The sequence below is a fragment of the Stegodyphus dumicola genome, chromosome 10 (genome assembly GCF_044657685.1).
Source record: "Stegodyphus dumicola isolate Sdum_Otavi_A_Nest chromosome 10, ASM4465768v1".
Classification (NCBI taxonomy): Eukaryota; Metazoa; Arthropoda; class Arachnida; order Araneae; family Eresidae; genus Stegodyphus; species Stegodyphus dumicola.
In genome coordinates, this window is record NC_140777.1 from 84,405,377 (window position 1) to 84,431,868 (window position 26,492).

General features: G+C 29.3%; 1 protein-coding gene across 10 annotated transcripts in view; it reads left to right on the forward strand.

The window, feature by feature from the left end:
* The window catches only part of polybromo (protein), a 174,135-nt gene that overhangs the window by 117,582 nt on the left and 30,061 nt on the right, over positions 1-26,492 (forward strand). For 5 of the 10 annotated variants that reach the window (XM_085825181.1, XM_085825188.1, XM_085825183.1 and 2 more), the window contains 9 exons: positions 1,753-1,854; positions 1,942-2,016; positions 6,148-6,333; positions 7,254-7,338; positions 9,659-9,734; positions 11,830-12,002; positions 14,741-14,838; positions 14,932-15,003; positions 24,695-24,751. In XM_085825181.1, coding sequence (XP_085681307.1) covers positions 1,753-1,854; positions 1,942-2,016; positions 6,148-6,333; positions 7,254-7,338; positions 9,659-9,734; positions 11,830-12,002; positions 14,741-14,838; positions 14,932-15,003; positions 24,695-24,751 — 924 coding nt within the window. The remainder of the gene's footprint in view (positions 1-1,752; positions 1,855-1,941; positions 2,017-6,147; positions 6,334-7,253; positions 7,339-9,658; positions 9,735-11,829; positions 12,003-14,740; positions 14,839-14,931; positions 15,004-24,694; positions 24,752-26,492) is intronic. The other 5 variants (XM_085825184.1, XM_085825185.1, XM_085825190.1 and 2 more) reach the window with 2 other exon arrangements.

Below are 26,492 nucleotides of genomic sequence, written 5' to 3' on the forward strand. Positions count from 1 at the left end.
TGGTCTCTCTCTCAAAGGTTTCTTTTCACATTCAAAATTACAATTTTCTAATTATTCAGTAACAACTAAAAATGCATATTTTGGCTGGATTCTTTCTGGAAGTACTGAATATTCAGTTCATGATAATCAGTTCTCAGCTGCATTACATAGCTTTCATGTTGAGCTAACCCTTGATAAAACCTTCAAGTGCATTTTAGAAACTGAAGAATTGCATTAAAAAACATTAATACAACTGGGAGAACAGATGAAGAAGAATATTATAGAAGGCATTTTCAAGATAATTATCAATTCAATTCAGAAAGAGCATGTATTATTCAAAAATTCCAGGAAGTTATCAAATATGGAAAAGTCACTCTTAATTACCTTTTGAGACCATATGTAATGTGTATCAGTGTCAGTCTTTTGTAGCAATATACATATTAACCATGAGTTGTTTTGAAAGTGTTTGTGTGCAGGGAATCTAAACTATGAATTACTTCATCAGAAATATCCACCAGCTGTCTTAAGCCAAATGGTTGGCATGGTTTGTTTATGGTTGATCCAAGAAGGTTTTCAATAATGATATGATTAATTGCTTTTTGTCATCATACCACTTACACAGCCTAGACTAAGCTTCCTCATAGGTATCTTCTGTAATAGGAATGTATTTAATTCATTTCACTGCATCTTCAAGCAGCAAACCTCAAAGAGAAGAGAATTTCTGAAAGATTGATTATTATGAACTATTAATACAAATAAATCTTTTAAATGAAGGCCAGTCTGGTTAATTTCCTTGAAAAGAATTAATATTTAACCACGAAAGCTTTACATAAAATTTTTGATTAAGGAAAGAACTTTCTACAAATTTATCTAATGCCTTTTGGTAAAAGCCTTTAAATGCAAAATATTTTTCCTCAAATTCCTCTATCTCAGAGATATCGTCATCTAACAAACAATCATATTTTTCAAACTCACTCAAAGCATTATCAATTCTTTGAATCTTAAGCAACTGTGCATTGTATGGACTATGTATTCTAGCACAGTCACGAAACCTTTTAACAGTTGCTTCATCCACATTGTACAAAAAATAAAAGACAATGTATAATCAAAAGCTGTAAAAAAGGCTTAAACTTATCTGTAATCTTATTTGATATCATTGTTTCATGTGCCTTAGTTCACATGCTTGAATTTAGAAGAAGAAAAAAAAAAAAAAAAAAAAAAATGATCCAGGGAATGAGACTATATAAAACAAACATAGCATTTATTCGCAAGTGCCATTTCATTATCTGGTGTAACTCCCATGCATCGCTGCATCATTAACATTTTCTTTTTAATATTTGTTATGATTATTTCTCTTAATTTTATGCGTTCTGTGAATTATGAACTTTTTTTGGAATGAATTTTGGAATTCGGGATTAATTATATTAAAAAATAACTACTAGTGCAATAATAGCTTTGGCATTTTTGTGCAAACATTAGTTACATTTATTTTACACATAATTTTTTTTTTATTTAGCTTGCAATTAAATTTAATATTGAGTTATGTATAAAATACACTCTGTCTTTTTTTTTGTGCTAGTTGTATTTTTTTTTTAAGTGGTTATTTTCTTGTTTAAAATATTGTGATTAATAAGTATGCACTTGCTTATTGTCTTAATATAGTATTTTCTTTTAATATTTTTTATGATTATTTATCTTATTGTTATGCTCTGTATTATAGTTTTTAGATTGAGTTAATATATATAAATTACATCTCTTTTGTTTATATTTCAGGAAGTCTTTAAGAGTGATAATTACAATAGTACTCCCTTAAATCAAGTCATAGGGAAATGCTACGTTATGTTTGTAAAAGACTACTTCAAGTTTAAACCAACTGTATGTATTTAAACTGTTTCGAAAATACTTTATTTTAAAATGTCAATTTATAAAATTATTATTATTTTGCTTTGTTCCTTTTGCTAGGAATTTGAATTCAAAGATGTGTATGTTTGTGAGTCAAGATACTCTGCTAAAGCCAAAGCATTTAAAAAAATTAAAGTAAGTTTTTTTTAATTATTAAACTGATTTTGTGCCATTTTGTTTACTAAAAATTAATTATTTAGGGTATAAAGATGCTTGTTTATGAAAAAATTTAAAAATGAACTTTAAAATATAAATACATATTAGGAAATGCCAGATATAAAATTTTATTTAAAAGAATTACTTATTTAATACGCATGTTTGCTGACACATAAGTCAAAATATAAACACAATATTTGAAATGCCTAATTAGACATTTTAATGTTAAAAAGTCTAAAATTTTAGATAATTCTTTATAAATATTATTTGTATTTAAACATATGTATGTGAGGGGCCATTTATATTGAGGTTTATCTGAGGTAACGGAGTTGATTCTGTGTGTTGACTTGTTCTGTTATGCATGCAGTTCAAATTTTTCAAGTGAAGAAAAAACTTTTTTTTTTTCCCTTCAATTCTGGAGAGTGATGTCAGCTGTGCCAAATGTATCTGTTAGCTCAAATGAACCATAGTGGAAATGGTCCTTAAAGGTATATCTGTACAATTACATTTACTGCATAAATCAGAAAATGAAATGCATGTTGCTGGCAAAAATTTTCCTAAATGGAGGGGCAATCAAAACCCATATTTAGCCAATACAATTATTAGGGGAGGAAAATTATGACACACACAGATGCTCATAAGCACAAAGCTTTTGATGATGTCACATTCAATTTATTTTATTAGATTTTAAATTATACTTTGATGTCAAGCAATTAGTAAACAAATTAACAGCAGAACATATAGGAGTAAACTATTATACACACACTTTCACTTGAAGGCAAATTAAAACTAATGGAAATGTTCTAAAATACACATATGGGGGAATAGAATGATTGGATATCCTTCAACCACATAACAAACAACAAATCATGATCACTGTATCGCAATCCAACATGAGATTTTATTCTTACCATTGATTTTAATATTTTAGTGGTCGTAAAGAAAAATCTAAAGTGTCTTGTAACTTGATCATTCTCCAAATATTATTGCATATATGAATCAGAAAATTAAGGGTCATCTCGTAAATTTATTGTGGATTATAGCTTAGGTGCAAATTATGCTAACTTGAGAACAAGAAAGTGAATAAACACTGGTGAGGAATTCATAACAAGATGAAACAAGGGATACATTGTAAAACAATTTTTAAGCAGCTTGATAAATGATTATGTATCAGGATTTTATGCTAGTGAGGAGAAAATAATACAAAATGAGTATTGAAATATGTTCAATAAATTTTAAAAAATCCTTAAACCATAATTTAGCCTACCTTGGGTATAATAGGATGCAAACATTATAAATAATTTTAAAAATACAAAAAGGTAGAAGTTGCAATAAAATATGATTTCTATGAAGCATCAGAACAGTAATAAAGCATAGAGATATAGTGTTTTCATACAGAAAGAATTTAATTCTATGAATGTAATCATGTAGGATTTATATCAGGAATATAATTAGGCAAGTTATGTACTACTATATGTAAAATAAAATAAAATATGGTTTATTCAAAATTGTGCAGATAAATCAGTACACAAAGGTTGCTGAAAACAAATTTCTGGCAAAAGAATAATCAAATTTTGTTGATTAATATAGGAAGAAAGTTTTAAAATAAATGAGAAAAAGCCAGGTTAGGTAAATGTAAGGATTTGAGATATATTAAGGTGAGAAAAATTGTGAAATAAGAAGTTGACTGCTGAGATTCAAATTCAGTATCCTTGGTATCGAAGCCCAGGATACTTACTACTCAACTAGCTGTAATGTTGCCTTGGAACAAAATAGGAGTCATTGTTAAGGTAGTTTATGTAATGCTGAATAATTGTGTGGTATGTAAGCATTCTCAAGAATTTTGTAGTTGAAGATATATTTATCGACTACTCTTTCACAGTCTGTTCCTTTTTTTTTTTTAAAGAAGTTCTTATTGTCAGGAAGAAAATAATCTCTGATTTATTATTAATCAAGATTTTTGTGGAAGTTCTGTTATGGGTGAATAGGGAGCATTTGTAATGAGGTGGAAGATTTCATTTTTTAGAACATGCTGGTGAAGCATATAATTTATAAAACATTCATCCAGCCTTTTTCTATGAATTTAAAATTCCTTCTTCACCTTTTATCATTAAAACCCTCAAATTGTTTTTTTTGTATAGGAAGGCTGTCCTGTATCCATAATTTCAATCTGGTAATCCTAACATGCTTAATTACTCTAAATTTTGACCGATTTATGCCCAGACTTTGGGGTCCCAGCACTATGCCCAGAGGCATCATTGTACCCATGAACAATTTTACGTGCGCTTGCTACTATGCAACTACGATAAACAAATTATTTAGATTTTCAATAAAATGTTGTGTAAATTTTAATAGCTAGTAATGAGAGAAATATGAGGATATTTGTTAAAAAATTGCTTGTTTATAATTTTAAATGGACTTACCAGATGTCCTGGTTTGATCGGAATTGTCCCAATTTGAAGATGTGGTCCTGACATCCTGACCAGTTAAAAATTAACAAATGTCAAATATTATTGTTTACTACAATGAGTATCATAAAATCAAAGTACAGATCTCGACTTAGATGAATATCTTGACGATTGCTTACAAGCTGGAGTATCATCATACTTTCCTAATTACAAAGCAGTGGCTATGAAATGAAATGCCTAATATCACACTGACATTACAAATTACATTTTTATAAAGAAATTTTATACCAACAGATTGTAAACCAAAGAATTTGTAGATTTTTGTCTGTATTATTTATTATGTCTATTATTATTATATTTATTATGTCTGTACTATTTATTTCACATAAGAATAGCATTAATAATTTTTATGTTTTAAAATTATATTGTTGTGTTCTACGGGTTCATGGATTTGGAGTAATTGATGATAACACTTGATGAAGAACCAAAACACAATTTATTCGCCAGTAAGCTCCATTGCACAGAAAAGTTCCAAAGACACATTTACAGTCATTGGAAAATTACGGTAAACACTCTGCAACAATCAGCAACACAGCATTCAGGCTGTAACGGTGAAGACAGCTTCACAACAAAGTACTAAGTACAGCTCTCAACTCAGTCGATCGCTGTCAAGCTAATCTCTGAATTCAAAACACTACTACTCCAAGTACAGGCAGGGTATATATAGTTTTAACCTACCTTCGAGAATATTCCTAAAAAAACCTGTAAGAATGCTTTCTAGAATGTTATTACTCTATCTGTGGCACATTGCCAAGGGGTCAATTTTGTGCCAAATGAGGCAACTCCTTTTTCCCTGCCACTTTCTTGCAGCCCTAACTCTGCTTTGCAGGGAAGCAATCTCACCACAGGTGGGCATTTCACAACAATATATATATATATATGTAAATTATGTATACTATTAACTACTTCATCTTATAAATTTACCTTGGAAAGAGTAAATGTGTCTGCCATTTCATTGATATTCTAAAATGTGCTCTAAGGTGCTAAAAAGTTAGGGATGGTTGACATAAACAATATTAGATATAGTAAAATTTACTACCTGCTGTCTTATAATTTGCAGTGCATTTACTCCTTGTTTCTTTAATGTGAATGTCAAGATCTGTGACGTTTTGTCTAACATCAGTTTGATTCATGTATCCATGCATTCTTGACTTGAACTTAAAGGCTGCACTTGACATATATGCCTTATTTTTATCATTACAATTCGTACTTTCTTAGAGGGTTTTTTTTTTTTTTTTTTTTTTTTTTTTTTTTGTAACTCGTAGATTATTTTTTTCTTTAAATTTTAGAAATTGCAGGTAAATGAAATTGTGGTTGTAGGCATGACTGTGTAATAGATGTTATTATGTCTGAAAGTAGCGTAAAGCTTACCTGTTTATGCATTAAGACATTCGATATATAATTGAAAATATATTATAGTAATTCATAAGAAAACTAGTAATTGAGATTTTTTAATTACCAAAATTATGAAAAGTGATTTGTGTTATTTTTAGGTGAAATAAACTTTTAATTACAATTTTAACTTGTATATATTTATGAAATTATTTGACAGGGTATGATTATGAATGCACTATTCAGCAGTAACTTTATTATACAGGAAAAGAGTATTAGTAATAAGAATGAGTTTAATTTTTATTTCTAGATCTGGAATTTTACTCCAAATAATTACGTTCACATTGTGCTTCGAGAAGAACAAGTTGATCCTATTCGAGTTCCATCTGTCTTTAAAGATGGATTTGAAAAGCCGAAAGATGAGAGCAATGATGCAGATGAACCGGATTTAGATGTAGTCAACAAGCCTCGACCGGTGAATATTGATCCTACCTATGTGTGTGATTTAAAGTCATTCCCAATTGAAAAAAAAAAGTTTTTTTATTAATTTGAATAACTTAAATGCATGATTGTTTTTAGTTTTCAACTGTAAATCTGACTAAAATTGGGAAAGAAATCATAAAACGGTTAATTAAAAATATGAGTAAACAACAATGAATTAAAATAGTACAAGGATTATTGCACTAGTTTGATGTGCAGTTTATTTTAATGAAAACTTTTTAACCTATTTAAATTATTATATTAAAAAATTTAATACATATTTATGAATTTGGGTCTGAACATGACCATTATGTAGTCTTGATGGCCAACTGTGATTTCCTCTCTTAAAAAATCTGTTGTAAATCCTAGAATTCTTTCTGAGTATTTGTCATGGCCAAGGAAGATTTTCCATGCTGCATTATTGAGCATTTTAGCAATAATGAAAACGTTTAGCTCATTATGGGACATTAGTTTTCAAAAACTTCTGTTTGGCCAACCAGTCTCTATTCTTCTTCTGGGAGGAAATCTGTTAAAAATGTATGAATACATATTGAATAGTTTATTTATTTATTTATTTTTTATTTTTTAAGAATCTTAGTTTGCTAACAAGTTAGAATGTTTACAAGTGTTGTATTGACCTTTGACTGTTTATCACCAAAATTAATACAAAAAGGATAAATGCTTTTAAACATGTGCACAAACTAAGAATTCGTTTTTGTATTCTGTGTATGATAAAAAAAGTTCAATGTTTTATTTATTTATTTATTTATTTTGAAATTTATTACATCCTTATAATATAAATTGATTTTTTTCCCTCACCTTTTGTTCTTTAATGCAAAAATTGCTTAAATTTTTTTAGATGTGAAAGATTTAGATAGGTATAATATTAATATGCTTTTATTCATTTTTATTAAAATACTTATTTATGTCTAACAGAATTTGGTTTGTGAAGTACAAAATCCTGAAGAAGGAGCTACTTATTACGAGCAGTATACCATTCCATCTGGAACTTACAAGCTAGGTAACATAGAATTTAATTTTCTCTTCTTTCCTTCCTTTTTTTAACATAATTTATTTTTTTGGAATTGAAAACTTTCCTTTCATTTTCAGCCACACCTTGAATTTGATGCATATAGTGTAAATTAATTTTGAAACACAAATATAACTTAATTTTTAGAAGCTAGTGTAGTTTTACAATTGTCTGCTTATTATCTACCACACGCCTGGATAGCGAGAACTAAAAAAAACTTTTGCCAATTCTGCAGTATAATCAAATCACAATTCGTCAGTTTGACGTTACTACTTATTTTCCATGCGCCTGCTTGGCAACAAATTCAAAAACTCGGCTAGCGGTTCTTTTTTTATATAAATGCCGTGATGGTGTACGTATATCAGTTATCAGCAAAAAAATTCAATACAAATAACAGTAAAGGCTAAATAATAATTTAAAATACTTTTCTACCACAAATATCAATTATAAATTACTCCTAATATTTTTAGTATTAGTTATTTTACACAAACTTTTACTATTTAAATATAATTCTGAAAGGAAATACTAAAATTCAATAAATACTTTTTTATGAAAACCAAAAGTTAATCTTATCTTCGGAGATCAGCAGTATTCTACTTTTGACAATTCTTTTCTCGGACGCAAGTTATAGAAGCACAGAAGATAACCTTTGAATGATCCGCTTCAAATCTGGCTGTAAAATGGCAGACTTCTTACATCCATTTCTCCTTGAAATAAACAAACTCGGCAATTGGTATTAGCAAACTTGTTCTAAAAAATTCAGCAAATTTCTGGGATTAGGAGACCAGCACCATCGAAATTGATAATTGCACTCCTAATTTCCAGTATCTCAGTGGAACCTCCAATTAATTAAGACTGTAATGTATTTTGCAGTAATTGACAAAACAGGCAATCTTCTTATTAGAACATAAATTTTATTTCTAGTTAACAGAAATAGATAATTTCTTTAATAAGAAATTCTTTAGTGGCAAAACTTTCATACTACTACTAGCTGGTAAAAACTTCAGAATTCTAATTTAAAACAATTTCTCACGTTGCTGAGCAACGGTTACATAATACAAATATGGCATTGCCACTTCAGCAATAAATATAGTTATTTATTAAATAACAAGATATTACAGTACTAATATCATAATTTTTGGTACCATTTTAATTATTACTTAAGCTATCGTATACATTAAAATTAGCATTTAATAAATTTTTTCTCAAAAAATGCTTACTTTGAGAATTAATTTTCAGAAGCACTATTCAAATTATTCCAAAGTTTTAATTGACAAAATACATTAATAAATTTTAATAAAAAATAGAACAAAGGCTATGTACAAGAAGAAATAAAATCTTCACGGAAATGGAAGGCAGGAACTCGATGAGCTCAGTCTCTGAAAAAATGTCAGTATGAGCATTACTAGAAATATCGCTTTCTAACTCTTTAGAAAATAAATCATCACTGTCATCTGTGTCACTAATTGGCTCATTTACCATGCAAGTATATCCTTCCTCTGATAGAGAATGCTTGCTCCGCATAATAAACTGAAGTGAGAACTTTCCTGATAAAGCAAGGCAAAGTGTAACAGAACCTCACATAGTAACCCTAAAAGATCCTGCATGCCAGTGGGAAAAGAATAAAAGAAAAGAGTCAAAGGGATATCAGAAAGGTGAATGCTTATGTCAAGGAGGAGTTAAAGAGTGGAGCTTTAGTTGTTTACATTACACTTTTCCCACCTCCCTGCAACAGCTGACACCAAAGTTAGGTGGAATGTGATCAAACTGAAGGTCAGAATCCAACAGCTATCTTGATTTCAAAAGTAATAGACACAGAGTGCCATCTAAATGGTCTTTAAAAAATGATTCAGTTTAAAATGCACATACCCATCACCTGACCTTAAGTGCATTCTCCAATGATTCATGGGTGGGATGTTTGGCTGGGAGAAATGTTTGTAAGGAATATGTATATATGGGCCATCCGTTCAGAAAGGGATATTGGAATAATCTATTTTTTGGTTATAGAATTTCATAGAGATTTTCTCATGTTTTTAATAAGTAATTTGATTCAATGTATAATGAATAATTTTAACTTTTCATATTAATATTTTCATTTTCTGTATATTTTAACATACCTTACATATAATAAATCTTTTGATTTATTAGTATTATAATATTACAATTAATAAAAAACTGCTTGTGGTATATATGAAGCTTGTATTGATAGAAAATATTTTGTAATTATGCATGAGAAATATATGAAATTTTATCAGAAAATGCTTGCATACCACTTAGGATAAATCTTTATCTTTTTAAAATGTTTTTTTAGGTGATTGTTGTTATGTCCGTACTGAGCACAATAAATCACTGATTGGACGAATTGATAAAATGTGGATAGACAAGATGTAAGTTTTTGTTCTGGCAAAAATTTGCTAATTTATTCCTCATTTAAAATTTATTCAATATGAAAATGAATTTTTCATAATTATATGAAAACTGCTCTACTTTTAACTGTCTTATGCATAAAATAAATTTTTTTATGTGAACTTTGCAATTAAGTTGCAAAAATTGTGGCAGTTTGTTACCAAATCTGTTTTTTAGCATGTGCGTTGGCAGACTTCATGTTGCCATATAAATTTTTCTTTTTAGTATATCAAATGTAAGATTATCAGTTTTTAAAATCTGAATTCTTCTCTTTTACATTGCTTATCAAATTTTAAAATGGTCAATTACATAAATTTTTATTTGTGAGTTTCTTAATTTTTAACAAATATGCTAATATAATGCTCTCATCAAAATAATAATTACACATTAAAATTTAATAATAACCCTTTTGTTTCCTTCCATTTTGTCTTAAAATGTTATCTTTCATTTTGAGGATTATAAAATTTAAACTGATGAGGTAAAACCCAGTTTCCAAATTATTTTTTAACAAAAGAAAAAAAAAAAAATAAATAAATAAATAAATATTGTAAAAATAGTAAAATTAATTTCATGTGTCTAATTTTGATTTTTATTTTAAGTCCCTCTCATAAAATATTCAATTATATGACAGTTTTTCCTATAAAATTCAGTTTCTGTGTCTTCCTTGATGTATTCAAAAATCATTCTGACAAAGTTGGCAAATATGAAATCTGTATTTGTTTTATTAATAAAATACTTTTGGTTCATCTGTAATCATTTATTGTAGTTTACTAAAATATATATATTTTTTTAACTATAGTTATTACTGTAGAATACCTTTTAACCACCAGCAACAGGGCCATGTGGATTCTGGATAATTCAATATATATTTCTAGAACTTTCTTGCTTTTCTTGTTTTATAATGCCATCTGTAGAAATTGCTGCATGCGTAATCTGTCCTTAATGTTTTTAGTCTGTCACAATTAAATAAATTATATAAAAAATTGTGCAGATTATTTAAAATTAAAACTCATAATATGATTTTATACTTCAGAAGCACAAAATTAAACAATATTTTTAAACTACTGTATTTATTATGACATGAAAACTACAAATTTCTTAATTTGATGGCACATAACTTTGAATATCTGCCTGCTTACAAGAGTGTCACTGTAATTTTTAAAATTTGGTGTGCATGCAATGAAGCTTCATAATAGCACATAAAGACATAGATAACATTTCTAGGGAAATCTTACGAAAGTCTGCAATTCTTTGTCAGCTTCCTTCCACTTAAATTTTGTGCTCTGTGTGTTGTCTTCATCTCCCCCCCCCCACCTCCTCATTTTCTCTCACGCATGTCTTGTAATTTCATCTCATCTCGAGAAAATGCAATAGGAATAGAAATATCTACACTCATCCAAGTTTGCACCTCTTCTTCACTAATACTAATCTTCTCCAAATATGTAAAAAAATCCAAGATGTTTGACGCAGGCACTGGATGTGTTTTAAAACCAGAAAAATCTTTATCAGTCGACTTACCACATAATGAACATGACTCGGTGAACATCATCATAGACCACAATTTACAGCACTAGCAACATAAAACAATTTCTGTTAGATCTTTTCAGACCATAGACAAAGCAAGTAAGACTTTCTTTAGTGTGAATTATTTTTGAAAATCTTGAGCATTACTTTCAAAGTTCTCACATGGACGCATTGAAAGGAATCAGTAATTCCTTGAATAACTAGTTGGACAAGGCTTGTTAGGTGGGGTAGCAGAAGCATTCAACTTTTAAGTCTTCACGCTGTTAGCCCATTCAATACTTTTTTTTTTTTTTTTAAATTTCATAGACCAAAATTTTGGATTTAAATTTAGACTTTCAAATTTGCAATTGTTTTTCTGGTTGTGAGAGATTTTACTGTATAATCCTTCTTAGGAATCTGATGATTGGCATGTAATCATATAATTACTTTAACTAAATTTTTAATTTTTCTTTCTGTGTAACTTTTCATTATAAATATATTTTTAAAATTTTTGTATTGTGAATTTTTATTAAAAATAAATTGAGATTTATTTCATGCTGCAATCATTTTTAGGGGTAATGCATTTTATCATGGCCCGTGGTTTGTGACGCCACAGGAGGTACAGCATCCTCCTACAAGACTGTTTTTCCGTCAAGAAGTATTCCTAAGTTCTATAGAAGACACAAATCCTTTGCTTAGTGTGATTGGACGTTGTGCTGTTTTGGAGTACAAGGATTATTGCACAAGTATGAAAAATACATACATTATTATAACTATTAAAAATTTATTGGTAGTTACAAATATGGTCATAGTTAGGTGTGAACCTTTCAAACCAGCTATGAATATACTTGTACAGCATCCTATGCCAAGCACCAGTTAACCTATAGTATAAGCATATTGATTGGAACTTTCAGCATATGTACATAGGCTTATTATTGCAAATAAGATAACTTTTTTAAAACTTTTCCATCATTTAAAAAAAATAATGGGAAACATATATATATATATATAATGCAAAATATAAAAAAAAATTAAATATGTTTGAAATTCTTCACATATTCAATTCAGAATAAATTACATGTAAAAGAAAAAAGAAAAAAAAAAAAGAAGAAGAAGAAGAAAGAAAAAGAAAAAAAAAAAGAAAAAAGAAAGAAAGAAAAGAAGCACAGTGGCAAACTGCATGAAAAGAGGCAAAACATACTGAAACCAAAAATGAAAATGAAATTTATGTCTTTCGCTGCATCATCATCAGGGCATTGGTGCAACAAAAGAAGTAAATAATTTAAACAGCCTGTTTCTGAACTGACAAAGACATTAATTTGTAAAGTTTAAAATTTTAAAATAATCATAGAAAAACAATCAAAGTAATCTGTGTCTTTATTGATCCAACTCTTACAAGCCGAAGTATTAAGTAAGCAGTGCAAAAATTGTAAAATTGAAGGAATGCAAACTTGAAAATAGTTCAAAACCTAATCCATTTTCGTACTGATAGCAGTAAGTGGTGGTAGTAATACAAAATAAAATAAAATAACTATATAGAATTCAAGTTTATTTTGGCTTGTAGCACTTGAGCTGATAAAGACAGAGATTACTTTGTCTGTGACAAAATGGCAGTTCTGTTCAGATCTCATGTAGTCATAATAGTCCACTCTTAACTGCTACAGTTAGTAGTAAGAAGACACAGATTACTTTGTTTGTGACAAAATGGCAGTTCTGTTCGGATCTTATATAGTCATAATGGTCCACTCTTAACTGCTACAGTTAGTAGTAAGTGTAGTTAATAGTCCACATTCTTAATCACAGATGGACTGTGGTTAAGTTTGCCGGCCATGTGATCCTGCGTAGAGTTGCTGCTTTGGTGCAGTTCACTAACAGGAGGGCTGTTGGTACCATTTAAATAGCATTAGGCCGTAATAATAAGGAAGTACAGTACTTTTTCTATTTTGACACCAAATGTCTTTCTTAATATAATTGTAGTTCCTTCATTTTCTCTTCTTTTATTTTTGTGGTTTTTGCTGTCATATATGTGGAAAATTACAAAAATTGTTTTGTTGTTGTCATATGAACGAGTATGTATAGCAAGTAATTTCTCTGTTAATAAAGATGTTGAAAATAACAGTGCCAATGATTCATCTTCTGTATCTGACATATATCATTTCATTAAGTTTGCTGGAGTTATTTTCATAATTAAAATTACTAAAGAAATAAATTTAACAATTTCTTTTACATGATCTATATACATGTAGTTTTTTAGAACAACAGAAATTTTTAATCAAATCTGAAAATTCAAAGCAAAAAATTATTGAATGGAAAAAGTTGATTGCATAAAGTAAAAAGAAATTTTTTTTCAAAAGGATATTTTTTAAAAATATTAACAAATTAACAGATCCTGTAGACTAATAAGAACATTAGTTTGTTTATTAAAGCAAATGGAATTAGATCAATCGTTTAAAAGAAGGAAATAAATATAAATAAACCAAAATGTCTGGAAAATTTCAGATTGAAAATATACAAATACGATTTTTTGTAATGTTTTGTATCTTTTAATGTATAATTGTTATCTTTTTAAAATCGATGTAGTAAATTATATGCATATAATTGTTATCTTTTTAAAATCAATGTAATAAATTATATGCATAATAGTCTGTTAGTTAAAACTGCAGAATTTCATTAGAGTCTGATTTTAGTTGTATTGTTTGTTAAAGAATATTTTTAAAAATATTTCTTTCAGATCTGTACAACTATTTTATATGAAAAATGTTAAGTGTTTTAAAAAGTTGTAGTTTAATGTTAATTACTTGAAAACTTTTTGGAAACTTGTTTTATTCTCAATTTTTTTTTTTTTTTTTAACTTTCTGTTTATTAAATATTACATTGTTTAATAATGATACATACTGTATTTTATTGTTAAAATAGCATTGTAATAGGGAATTTGTTTGTATAGGTTGCTTTAATTTATTTAGTTCTGTTTACCAATAAGCCTATAACTTTTTTCATTGATGTTTCGTAAAGGTTCTTAAAAGTTCTTTATTTCTGTTTAAAGAAATCTGTATAAACTGCAGAAGGTGGAATATTAAAACATTTCATCAGGCAGTTCTTGATTTGTGTGAAATAATTTGCAGCTGATGTCTGAAACAAAATCATAACTAATAAGCCATTTATAAGATAAATTGTGTTAGTCATGTAAAAGTGAAATTGTATGACACAGTGTAACAAATAGTGCTTGAGGGAAATGGAAGTGAACAGTTTAATCTTTTTTCTTATATTGAATGATAAGTGATAAATTTTAAAAATAATAAAATCTTTGTTATAATTCTAAAGATCTGAAGAGGCGGAGGAAAACATAAAGTTGTTCTTAGAAGAACATTGTAGTTTTCAGCAGCTAGAATTTAAGTAATACAGATAGTCGTACAAATATCTCTATGTCAGTCATAAGAGATCTGCAGATCTCAGAGATTTTATTTTAATTATAGTTATTTTCCAGAGAGGCCTACTGAAATAACAGAGCAAAATGTGTATATTTGTGAATCTCGTTATATGGAAGCTGAGAGGCAAATTCGAAGGCTATCAAAAGGCTTACGTGTAAGAAGTTTTTAGATGTTATGATTTTTTTAAAATTAATAATCATGAGATTTAGGTTACATTCATGTGTAATATTTTTAATTCCTTTTTTAGAAAATTCCTTTATCTTCATGTGTTACTGAGGATGAATGGTACTTTTTCAGAAAGCCTATAAATCCTCAAAAGGTATTAATCTTTTTTCATTGCAGTTTAAAGTAAATAATGATGTCATTAATTTTAATTAAGCAAACAAAAATCTTAAGTTTTAAAGTTTCATAAATTATGTGCAACCTTAATTATTCAAATAAGAAGCTTGTTGTTTGGAATATTAATTTATTTTGAAGTATTATAAGAGTTTATTGCTATTTTGTTCATGATCATGCCATACTGCAAGTTCAAAATGCTTATGTTATTCCTGCTTAAGTTTGAAAATAAATTATTGTTAGACAATGCATGCTTTCTGTTCAAGGATTGAAAATGGAAATGTCTCTTCAAATTAGTAGAGATGCCAACCCCTGAGAAGTTTTATCAGTAATACCTGACTAAACTACAAATGGGGACGCTTGAAGGTTCCTCATATTGGAAGGATGGAGTTCAGCAACATAAACTAGGTGTTAAACCACATAAAAAGAGCATTGTTTACAATTTTGAAACCCCTCCCCCCCCCCAAAAAAAAAGGTTAAAAAATTTAAGATACCTTTCTCTATGTTACTGTCTATGATCTGATAAGATCAGCTTTTGTTGCACGGTTTGCTACACCTTACTCATCAGAGCTAAACTTATTGTGGTAACAAATTGTGTTGTGCTTAAGTGATTCCATTTTCTGCATTTGCTACACCTTACTCATCATAGCTAAACTTATTGTGGTAAAAAACCATATTGTGAGTAAATGATTCCATTTTTCTGCACAAGAAATGTGGCAATAAATACTGGGTCTAAACTGAGTTTGATTCCTTCGTGCAGTGGTGAAAAATCATTTCAGTTAATGCACTGGTATGGAGTTCTAATGATACAGTAATAGTAGTAATAATAAATAAATATTGCTGAGCTTTTCAGATTTGTACAGCATAATTTCATTTTTGAGTCCTGAATTTTTTTTCCATGCTACAACGATTCAAAAAGCAGCGAGAACTTCCTCGTCAACATCAGTGACGTGATAAGCTGCAAATTCATTTTCCTATTGGCTAGCATCAATAGACACGTTTTTGAACATATTGAACAAAAGAAAATGAAGCTTCCCTTCTCATCCCCCACTTCTGCATGTTGCCTCCCCAGCCAGTGTGATGGCCAACAATATTGACTGCTGTACCAATGGGCCTGAGTTTGAACGTGGCCTTCGAGATTAGATGGCCTGGTCAGCTGCAGAATCACGTGATTTGACGTCAAGTAAGGCGTCTGAACTTTCACCCTTTGCACTGCATTGTGTGGACACTGCAAGCGAAGACTTGTTATTACATCGATTGCGTGCTATATATTTTTATTATTCATGTCTTTTTTATTGCTAAATTTAAGTAATGTTGTTAAAGATATTTTCATTTTTAAATTGAGATTACTAGTTAACTTATTTGTTAACAAGAATAACGATCAATGTCTACGTAGAGCTGTCTTCATCATGCCTGCACGATGTTGCGTTACATCATGCAAATCCAGTTACGATGGCACTAATGAATATGTATCAGTATTCAAATTTCCAAAAGATACAGTAAAACGGGATTTATGGATCAAAAAAATTCCAAGGAAAAATTTTATTTCAAGTGATCGCAGCGTTGTGTGTGAAAAACATTTTGAGAAGATGATATTATTCGCTATGATTATTTACCAACAAACGAAGGTACTTTTATTCAGATGTGTAGAGGGCATCCTAAATTAAATAACGATGCTTACCCATGCATTTTTTCTGGTTGTCCAAAATACTTATCTGAAAGTCCCAACCCCTCAGAGGATGAGCAGGGAGGAAAAAAGAGCTAAGATGGAGAAGCATATTTCTAATGAATTTTTGAGAAAGGACAAAATAGCATCATTTGAGGATTTTTCTTCTATGTTACCAAATAAATTAAATATTTCAGATACTTCATATATTATTTTACACAAATCTGTTGCTGGTATTTATATTTTATTGCTCAGTTTTCATCCATATCCTAAAATTGAGAAAAGTGTCTTTGTATCGCTTCATATAGATATAGCAGTTTATCTAGGAGATAAAGTTGTTCCAGTTGAAAGTAAAGAAGAACCAGTAAAGAAGTTGAACAGCATTCTTTACTGGTCAAACTTACCGACATATATGTACTAAACATTAACATGTTTGATGTTCATGAAACTTGTTTAATGTGTGGAATTCCCTTTTCTAGCAGATTTAAAAAAATAATGAGCACCGTTTCAAATATTTGTTTAAACAATTGTACTAAAGTTCTTCAAAATAATATGCATACAAAAATCAATGAAAGGAAACTTAAAAAAGTCAAGAATACGTGATGAAAAGATATGAGTATGTAAATGACATTGTTTTATTTTTTTAAATTAGTATACTAAATATGATGCAGTTCAAATATATTTTCAATAATGTATCTTTTACATTTAAATTTATTAATCCTTTTGCTGTTTCCTTATTATTTGATAATACTTCATAATTTTTCAAAATAAGTTATCAATTGCGATTAATTATTGCTTCAGTATACTAGTACAATTTGCATAGTATTTGCTAATTAGACTGAAATGATAGTTTGTTCTATGTATAGTTGTTTTGAGGTTTTCATTGGCAAATTTATTGATTTTACGCTTTTGTGAAACATTATATGGATGGCTTTTATTTGTAAATATATTATTTTTTATGCATCTACATGTAACTAATAATGTAAATATTATTAAATGATGTAAATATTCTTATAATTATTGCTATAGATAACATATAAATATGTGAAAATTATTCGTTTTCTGTAATGTTGCAGTAAAATTGTAATGTATTTAATTTACAAAGTTTTGAGATTTAAATTTTTTCTGTGGCTTTTCTGTTCATTTTATTAGATAGTAATTTAAATGAATTAAAAATATATTTGCATAATGTTTGGAAGCTCTGAAATATTTATAGTTTTAAGAAAAAATTATTTTTTATGTCTTTTAATTCGCTAAATTATATTTACTTTTGTTAGTGAATTATTTATATTTCTAAATTTTTTCATTCCTCTCCTTCTCAAACTGTAAAGACATTTTTTATGCTAATAAATAACAGCCTTCTTATTTATTTCAAAACTTTCTTTTTTGAGTGTATCCTAACAAATTATTACAATACAGTGTAAAAAAAATGCACAAGATAACCTAAAACATGGCATAGAAAATTTCATGAATATTCCTTAAAAATAATATTTATTAAGTTATTAATCTTAACTGCAAATGAATATACGACCTTTTATATACGTTTTCAAGTCTCTGGAAATTTAATTATTATGCATTATTAAAAACAAAAACTCTAAACATTGAACGAAATGCTCGCATTCAAATCTGAAGCAAAGAAAGTCACGGAAGGATCGGACGCCTTTCGTGACGTCACTTGTAGCTAACCAGGCCATGTTATCTCGAAGGCCACGGTCTGAGCCCCGGAAAAGCATGATTATTTATAAGCTTGCCATGGCAAGTTGAAAGTCTTCTCAAGAGGTTGATGTAGAGAAATAGGGGTGCTCTTCAGGTATTCTTCCTCAAAATTTGGGCAGAACTATCAGTGTGGCAGGAGTATGCCTGTATGACCAGTGATGAAATTGTAGTGTCCCACATACCTACACTTCTGCATAATTTGAAAATCACTGTTGATGGACATTTTCTTGGGAAAGCTTTATATTGGAATAAAGCTGTCTTTTGTGAAGCTGTAGTTTTTTTATTTTTATTTTTTTTTTTTTTTCAAGGTGTGCGAGTTCTAGTCTCGCACTAGTTACCAGATAAGGATCAACTTTCTGGCTTTTCCTTTTTGAAACATTAAAAATTGATTCATCATTAGCTTCAGCTTTAAAGGCTGCAAGTTAAAAAAAATTTGCTTTTTAACACACTTAATTCCATGTGGTGGCCGCCTAAACCAAGATTACTAGAAACACGTAATTCGAGTAAATTTTCTTCAATGTTTTTAAATTTCTTAGGGCTGTCATCGTTACTAAAATGGTGTGAAGAAATTAATGCAATATAGAACATACAAAAGTAATTTTATTTGTATATATAAAATATTATGTGCACATTTTATGATGTGTCGTATTGAAACCCTTCAAGCAAATAAAAAGTGAACCATTGCATTCTCTACAGTATATCACAATTCTTTTGGTACAGTTGTTTGGCTTCAGCTTACCTAGATTTTTCAAATCTTTTTTTGTAGCACACTTTACAAAATCATTGCATCATCCTAGCTTTTTTTGACATTTTTAAAGTTCATGACAGGGTAAGAATTGAAAAGTTCATTAACTTGTCTGCTGTAATTAATATTTCACCAAAATATTTAACACATAAGGAGAAATTCATGCTGGCCAGATCGGAAAGCCATGTGAAATTAGTGTGTCATTCAACATGTTAAGTCTATAAAAAAGAGCTGGTTCCATCTATATAATTGATTGGTTTCTAGTAGACGAAGTACATCATTGGAAACAGAAAGGTAAAAGTTTATGTTAAGGATTTTCAGTCTGTGACTTAATGTTAATAAACTGTGAATTGGAAAAAAATTAGCACTTTTATCAGAAAGAACATGTTCAAAGTTTCGAACTGTTCAGTTATGTTGCTAACAGAATCTAAGAGACAATTAGCAAATACAGTACAAAGTCCGAAATCCGGACTCGTCAGGATTTCGGCAATTCCAGATATGGGATTTTTCCGGACATTAGATCATTAGTTTAAATATAGTATGATGGCATGTAGAAATTATAAAATTAAAAATGTGAAATTGTGATTTATGAAATAATGAAGTATTTATGATCTAAAGGCTATCAACATTTACCCAAAAAAAAAAAAAAAATAATAATAATAATATTGATCTGTTTACCTTATTAAACATTTCTTTCAATGTAAGTTGTTTAAGTTGCTTCGTTTTTTGTGCTAATACTTCAATTATTCTGTGATAGTCATCATCCTCTTTAATTCTGTAGACAGACATAATCTCTTGTTTAGTTACATTATTGAAGTCCTGTAACTGCTGTTTCGAGAATTCCGTCTAACTTGCAATTGAAATTTTCTCTAATTTTCAGTAACTTCTCTGTCACTTTCTTCACTATCAGTAGCAGTATTTTTTGTATCAAGAACTATACTGCAGATTTTGCTATTTGTTAATTGATTGATGGTTGAGAAGCATTGTCATCACAATGAGAAACTTCCATTTTTATCATCTTCATTTATTACCGCTTCTCCACATTTCTTTACAAAATCCGTTAATTGGAAAATTTCACCTTTGTTTTGCGATGTCCAAAAACCTTTAAAATTCACGGCTATCATCATCAAATTTAACCATCGTTCACTATACATATTTGGCTGTGCATCATGAGCTTGACGACTAAATGACAAGTTGTCCATAAAATTTATCTTTCTTCTATCGCGCACTGAGACAAATTATGCCTGAATAGTATTAGTTATTTATTATACTTATGTCTATTTCTTGCACATGCTTAAGGCTTATCAGAGCTTTGAATAAGTAAATTCCGACATAGACTTAAGCCTTATCAAGGACCGGCTCTAGATATCTTACCACCTGATGCAGTCTTTGTGGGTCTGTGCGTTCCAGTGCGGCCATACGAGCCCTGACGCTAGTTCTGGGTTTATGTGAATAACAAATCAGCTATTCTTAATTCAAATAGCCTTAAATGTAATCTTTGGGTCTATGGGTATCATCATCAAAATATATTTTTAGCATATGGAAAGAAATTTTTGATAAATTTTTCGTTGTCAACACATAGCGCATTTGATTTAAATCTGCAATTATCGCCAAGCGTAATGTCAACATAAAAGGTTACCATACTCCTTTATTATTCAATTACTATTATAAAAATTGTTTAGGTATCGCTACATGAGTCATTACTCAAGTTGTCATGTTTTGATAAACATGTGGGGATGAAAGGAATGTATAATAAATAATGATTCGCCAGGTTGGCATCAGATCAGCAATTTATCTTTGTGGAAAGTTTTGGTTTGAGAAGTATGCCAAGCAGATATGCAGCAATGAAGCCAAATTACTGATCATACAAATTTATGCTAAAATGATTGTTTCTTCAATAACAAGGTATTTTATTTAGTGTCAAAATGAAATTAAGAATCAGGACGCTCCAGATGTTTTGTTATGCGTGGAAGGGGGAATTAAATGCTCATGCCGAAAGCCGACTGGAAAAAAATTTTGTTGGTGGTTTTGAGGTTCACATTTTAGATCATCCCAGGTAATAGACGTCCAGATTTCAGACTTTTACTGTATGTAAGAATTTTTGTGTGATATAATTCCACTCATAACATAGCACAGTTTGACAGAATGTATGCATTTCAAGCTTCTCTGAGGAAAACAATGCATTTGAATCAAAAATTGTTTATCATTTATGTCTATGAACTGACTTGACACATTTTGAGCAGTTTGCAGAAAAAGCAAGTAAAACATTCTTATAGATATATAGAAGACTGAACTTTTCTAATGAAAATTTAAATCTATTTACAATTCTCGACAAAGTTTATCAGAAGTAGATGACAAAGTTTTGCCAAGGTATATACTTCTGAGGGTGAAATATTGATCAAGATATTGAAAATCCCTTCCTTGAATTATCAGTGGATTCCACAACAACAGTAACAGTGATCATATTTGGCCTTGATTGCTGTTGTGTTATGAAATAAGAAAAACGGGGGATACAATATTACAGAACTATTATCCGTAGGTATTGTGACTGGGACATTTTATAATACTTGCACAGCTTCTCACAAAATTTGCCATGTACACAATCAGAGCTGTCTCATTAGTTCTTCTGCATTTCAGTTTTTTGGTTATGTTCTTTGAAGGTAGTATCATCATTTCATGTGCATATTTAATGGCTTTAATGAATGATTTCTGATGTAAGACACATATTATATGCATGTGACAGTACAGCAGTTTCAGTTGAATTGGCATGTCAGTGCAGCCCACTGGAATCGAGATGATATATCAAATACGATATCAGTGCAATTGTAGGTATTAATTTTATACTTCAGTGCACTCATACATAGCAGTTGTTCTGTTCAAATTGGCATTTTTTTTTGTCTCTAATATTGTAACCGATCGTAAAAATAGATAATAATTATGAAAAATGTGTAATAGTTGGCATCTCTAAATTAGCTGATTAATGTTAATAAAAAGCAATTTTGTACTTCAGATTTATAGACATTTTAACAATCAATAATCTAACAACAGTCTTATTTTTACTTCCTTGTACGAAGTAAAAAGGAAGTATTGTAATCACGAAAAGTTTCAAGCAGTATATTTCAACGAAAATATCCATTTTGACCGCTATCGAATACAATTTAACGATGTTTTTGCATGATATCTGTACGTAAGGACAGAATAAAAGACTCTTTTCCTCCAAAAAAATTATAAAACTGCTTTAAAATGAATTCTGAAGAGAATTTTTCGTAGCATCTGTACAAACGTATGTATGTATCTCGCATAACTCAAAAACGAGTAGCCTCAAAACATTGAAATTTTGTATACAGGACTGCAATAACATGTAGATGTGCACCTCGTATTTTGGTTGCAATCGGCCACACCAAACGTATATAAATATAGTTCCAGCTCAGTTATCTCGGTTTCTTTACGCTTATATGTTTGTAAATTGTACATTTTTTGCTTTAAAAATGATTGAATTATGTTGTTCTTATCTTCCAGTTAAGATTTTTATGCCTTTAGTAAATCTGCATGCAATATTTTTAGAATTATTAACAATTTTAAAGTTGTTTAAGTGCCGCTAAGCCTAATAATTTTTTTGATGGCGGCCATTATGCTTGTTTAGGTTTGAAACAGCAGGATAATGGATTTGTTGCCAATCTAGAGAAACTTAGCTTGGCAACAACAAAAATAACGCCTTCATTTATTATTGTGAATTAAATCATGCTTAATCCTTTCTGGAATTTTTTTCAAGGAAATAAGTGTTTAAGATTTACTTAAACTTAACAATTTTTAATACAGATATTTTGAGATTTTCCCCCCCCCCCATATTTTTGCCTTGTCACGAAGTGAGAACTGAATTAATTGAACGAAAAATGCTCAATCGTCTGCGAAAAACTGTTTCTTTTTTGTTTGCTTAATTTCTTTTATACATTGTTCTAGCTTTATTATAGTATTGAGTAGAACATGTGGCAACGATTAGATAATTCTTTAAATGATATAAATTTTGTGCATTCTGAGTTATAATATGAACAAAATATAATACTGTTAAGTGAACCTAGCGCCAGAGTGTCACTATGGTAAACAAATAGAGCGAATTTTAAAGAATGCATTTATTCTATTGTGGTTTATGCACTGTCGGCGAAGTAGGTGTAATTCAATCCAATAAGTTTAAATGAAATGCAAGAAAAAATGCATATAATTTAATATCCCGTACGAAGAAGTCTTGTGGTGTACACATCAGATTTTTTAGAAATGGAATCAGTTTTCATTGTTATATAGTACTCAGTATTCTCAGCTTGGAGAGTTAACTCCACATAAGAATGTAGAATTTTTTTAATATGAAAACTTATGTAGAAAAATGAAAGCATATAAAATTATTTGTGTAACATAAAAATCAATGCTTTTTGAAGCATTCTGTGAAAATACGATAACGATATCATTGATTTAAATAAACAAAGAAAGCAGCATGATATTTGGCGTTAATTTCAAATTTCAAATTTGTTTTAAAAGTGGTAAAAGTACTATTTTTTTTTAACTGGAAGAAGCCTGGAGTTCTGTATGTGTTTCATGTCCAAAGAAGAATTCTTGAATATGAAGTAAAAGCGTTATTAAACAAAAATTTGTAATCTGTTTCACATCCTTGGTATGACTGAAAAAAGCTTCATACTTTGATTTACTGAGTATTAGCTATGAATAATATTTTAATAATTTAAATATATTAATGAACAGCTATTTAAATACATAAATCTATATCTATTATTAAGATCAACTACTATATTTTAGATTTTAAAATTATAGTAATTACATTGTTTTAAATTAACTTTTGCTGTTTTTGCATTACCAGAAAGTGTATTTTTGCTCGTGTAAATTTGTATAAATCTATGCCAATAAAATATATTTATGTGCATGATAAATTTCTGCCACCACAGAAGAAAATATTCTGCTGAATATTATTTGAAACTAAATACATGCATGTTAAAACTACATATTCCAAGCAGCTCTAGACTATTTGTTAATAGAGTAAAGAATTGCATATGTATTTATGTGCTTTTCTTCCCTCCCCCATTTTTTTGGAAAAAAGAGTAAATGCATAATTTAAGTATGACATGTAATTCAATTTGAAAATAAAATAGTCTTGGGGAAATAAGTGCATGTATCTTTGTCATTGACTTCATTCTTTCAATATGTTAATATTTCAGTTCAGTCTGCTTTGTAGAATTCAGAAATATTTTTATTTCATATCTGTGCATAAATATTTTTACCATTTTACTGTTTATCTGATCTAATAATTAAGTATTTGCATGCAAGTATTAAAATATTTAAAATTATTTCAGTTGTTGTATTTTATTATAGTTGTATGAATGAGAATAATATCAAAATATTAGAGCTATAGAGAATTAATATTGTGCATGTTTTAAGTATTTTATTTAATATCAGTCAGACCTGTATGCATCTTTGACCTGTAACAGATGAATTGCATGTTTCCTAATTCAGTGCACCTTTGCATGTTCTCCACATTTGTTTCAGACTGAAGTTATTAGTGCACCTCCTATTATTCCCAAGAAGATAAATCCTTGTACTCCTGTGAGTAATATAGCATGCTTCTTACATTCCCCATATAATTTTTAAAGCATCGTGGTTTTCTTCATTTGCATATGCTGTCAATGCGTTGATCTATTTTTTTGTGTTATATTTATTTTCTTATTTAGTGATACTTTTTTTTTTTTTTTTTTTTTTTTTTTTATGTTTTAGCTTTGCAATCATTGAAAAGTAATTAATGGAATAGTTTTTGCGATTAAATAGGACTGTTAGCAATTATTTTTTTGTCTTTTGCAAGTACTTTCTTGTCTATACTAATTATAATATTTTAATTTTATCATGTTGTTTATGATAATTCCTTTCAGCTTAAAATTGGAAAAAATATTTCTTTCTCAAGCATCTTAAATTTTTTTGGTAATTAAAATTAACCCTTTTCAGAGCTCTGGAAAAGTCTAATGTTAAATTTACTAGGTAATGGGTAGTATGTAGGCAATATTTTTGCTAATATTTTGGATAAGCTATATATAGAATTTATAATCTTGGGTGTACATTAGTTTTTTTTCATGGTTTGGTCTATTGGCATTGATATATTTTCAGCACAAAGATATAATTAATTCATTATCTGCTTTATTAAAAATAGACATTCTGATTAATTTTACACTAGCTATCAGGATATATATATATATGTATGTATTTAAATGCATTTCCTTTCTTTAGAAATTGGTGTAATAGTCATGTCTATTGGTTAGGAAAATGTACTTTATTTGAATTTTTCTTTTCATCTTTCCTTTACTTGTCACAATTATTTTATATTCATGCTCAGATAAACTTTTTGTTTAGCTTAAAATAGTTTAAGACATCTAGCTTCATTTTAATAATTTATTTTTAATATATACAACTCAAAATGTAACCTTTAGTTTCATTCCTGCTGATAAATTGTTTGCTGAAGTGGTCTGTATCAGGTGATGAAAATATGATTGCAGTGCTATTGTTAGTTAAAGTATGTCAGTTATCCTTTGTGGTTTGATTAGAATATCAGTATGTCTTATCACACTGGTTGAGGAGGCAGGGGAAAAAAAGACAACTGTGAGTTTTATTTCTACCTAAAATTATTTATGACTTGGTGCATTGCTGTGGTAAAGAAACCAGATTTATTTCTTGCACAGCTATTTTTATTATTATAATTTTTATAATAAATCTTGGATCTCAGCTGCCATTTTATATACTAAAACAATTTGTTGGCACTGTAACTTTGACAAATGAATTCTGGTGCATGTTTTCTTCGTCTGAATTTATCTTCATTGCACTTGAGCTTAATTTTGATCTTTTTGATTATGGAAAACATGGGCTTCAAGTGGAATTTATTTTGTCTCAAAATCTATAACTTATAAGGTATAGATTTTGAGATTATTCTTATAAGGTATTTCTCCCACTTTCCTAGCATGGTGTAGTGGTTCTGCACCCTGGGCCGGTATTCCAGAGATCCGTGGTTCAATTCTCGGCGAAGGCGGATGCTAACTTTTCAATCCCTCTTGCTTTCAATTAACCTAATGATGCTACAAGTGGTGCCTGAACTAAAAGGGTGTTGGATGAGGATTCTCCAAACCCAGGATTTTGCGATTGGGAAAACCCCAGTTGCCCTTTAAAAAGGAGAGCGTATAAGGTATTTCTCCCACTTTCCTAGCGTGCCTTTGTGGTATAGTGGTTCTGCACCCTGGGCTGGTATTCCAGAGGTCCGTGGTCCAATTCCTGACGAAAGCGCTTGCTAATTTTTCAATCCCTCTTG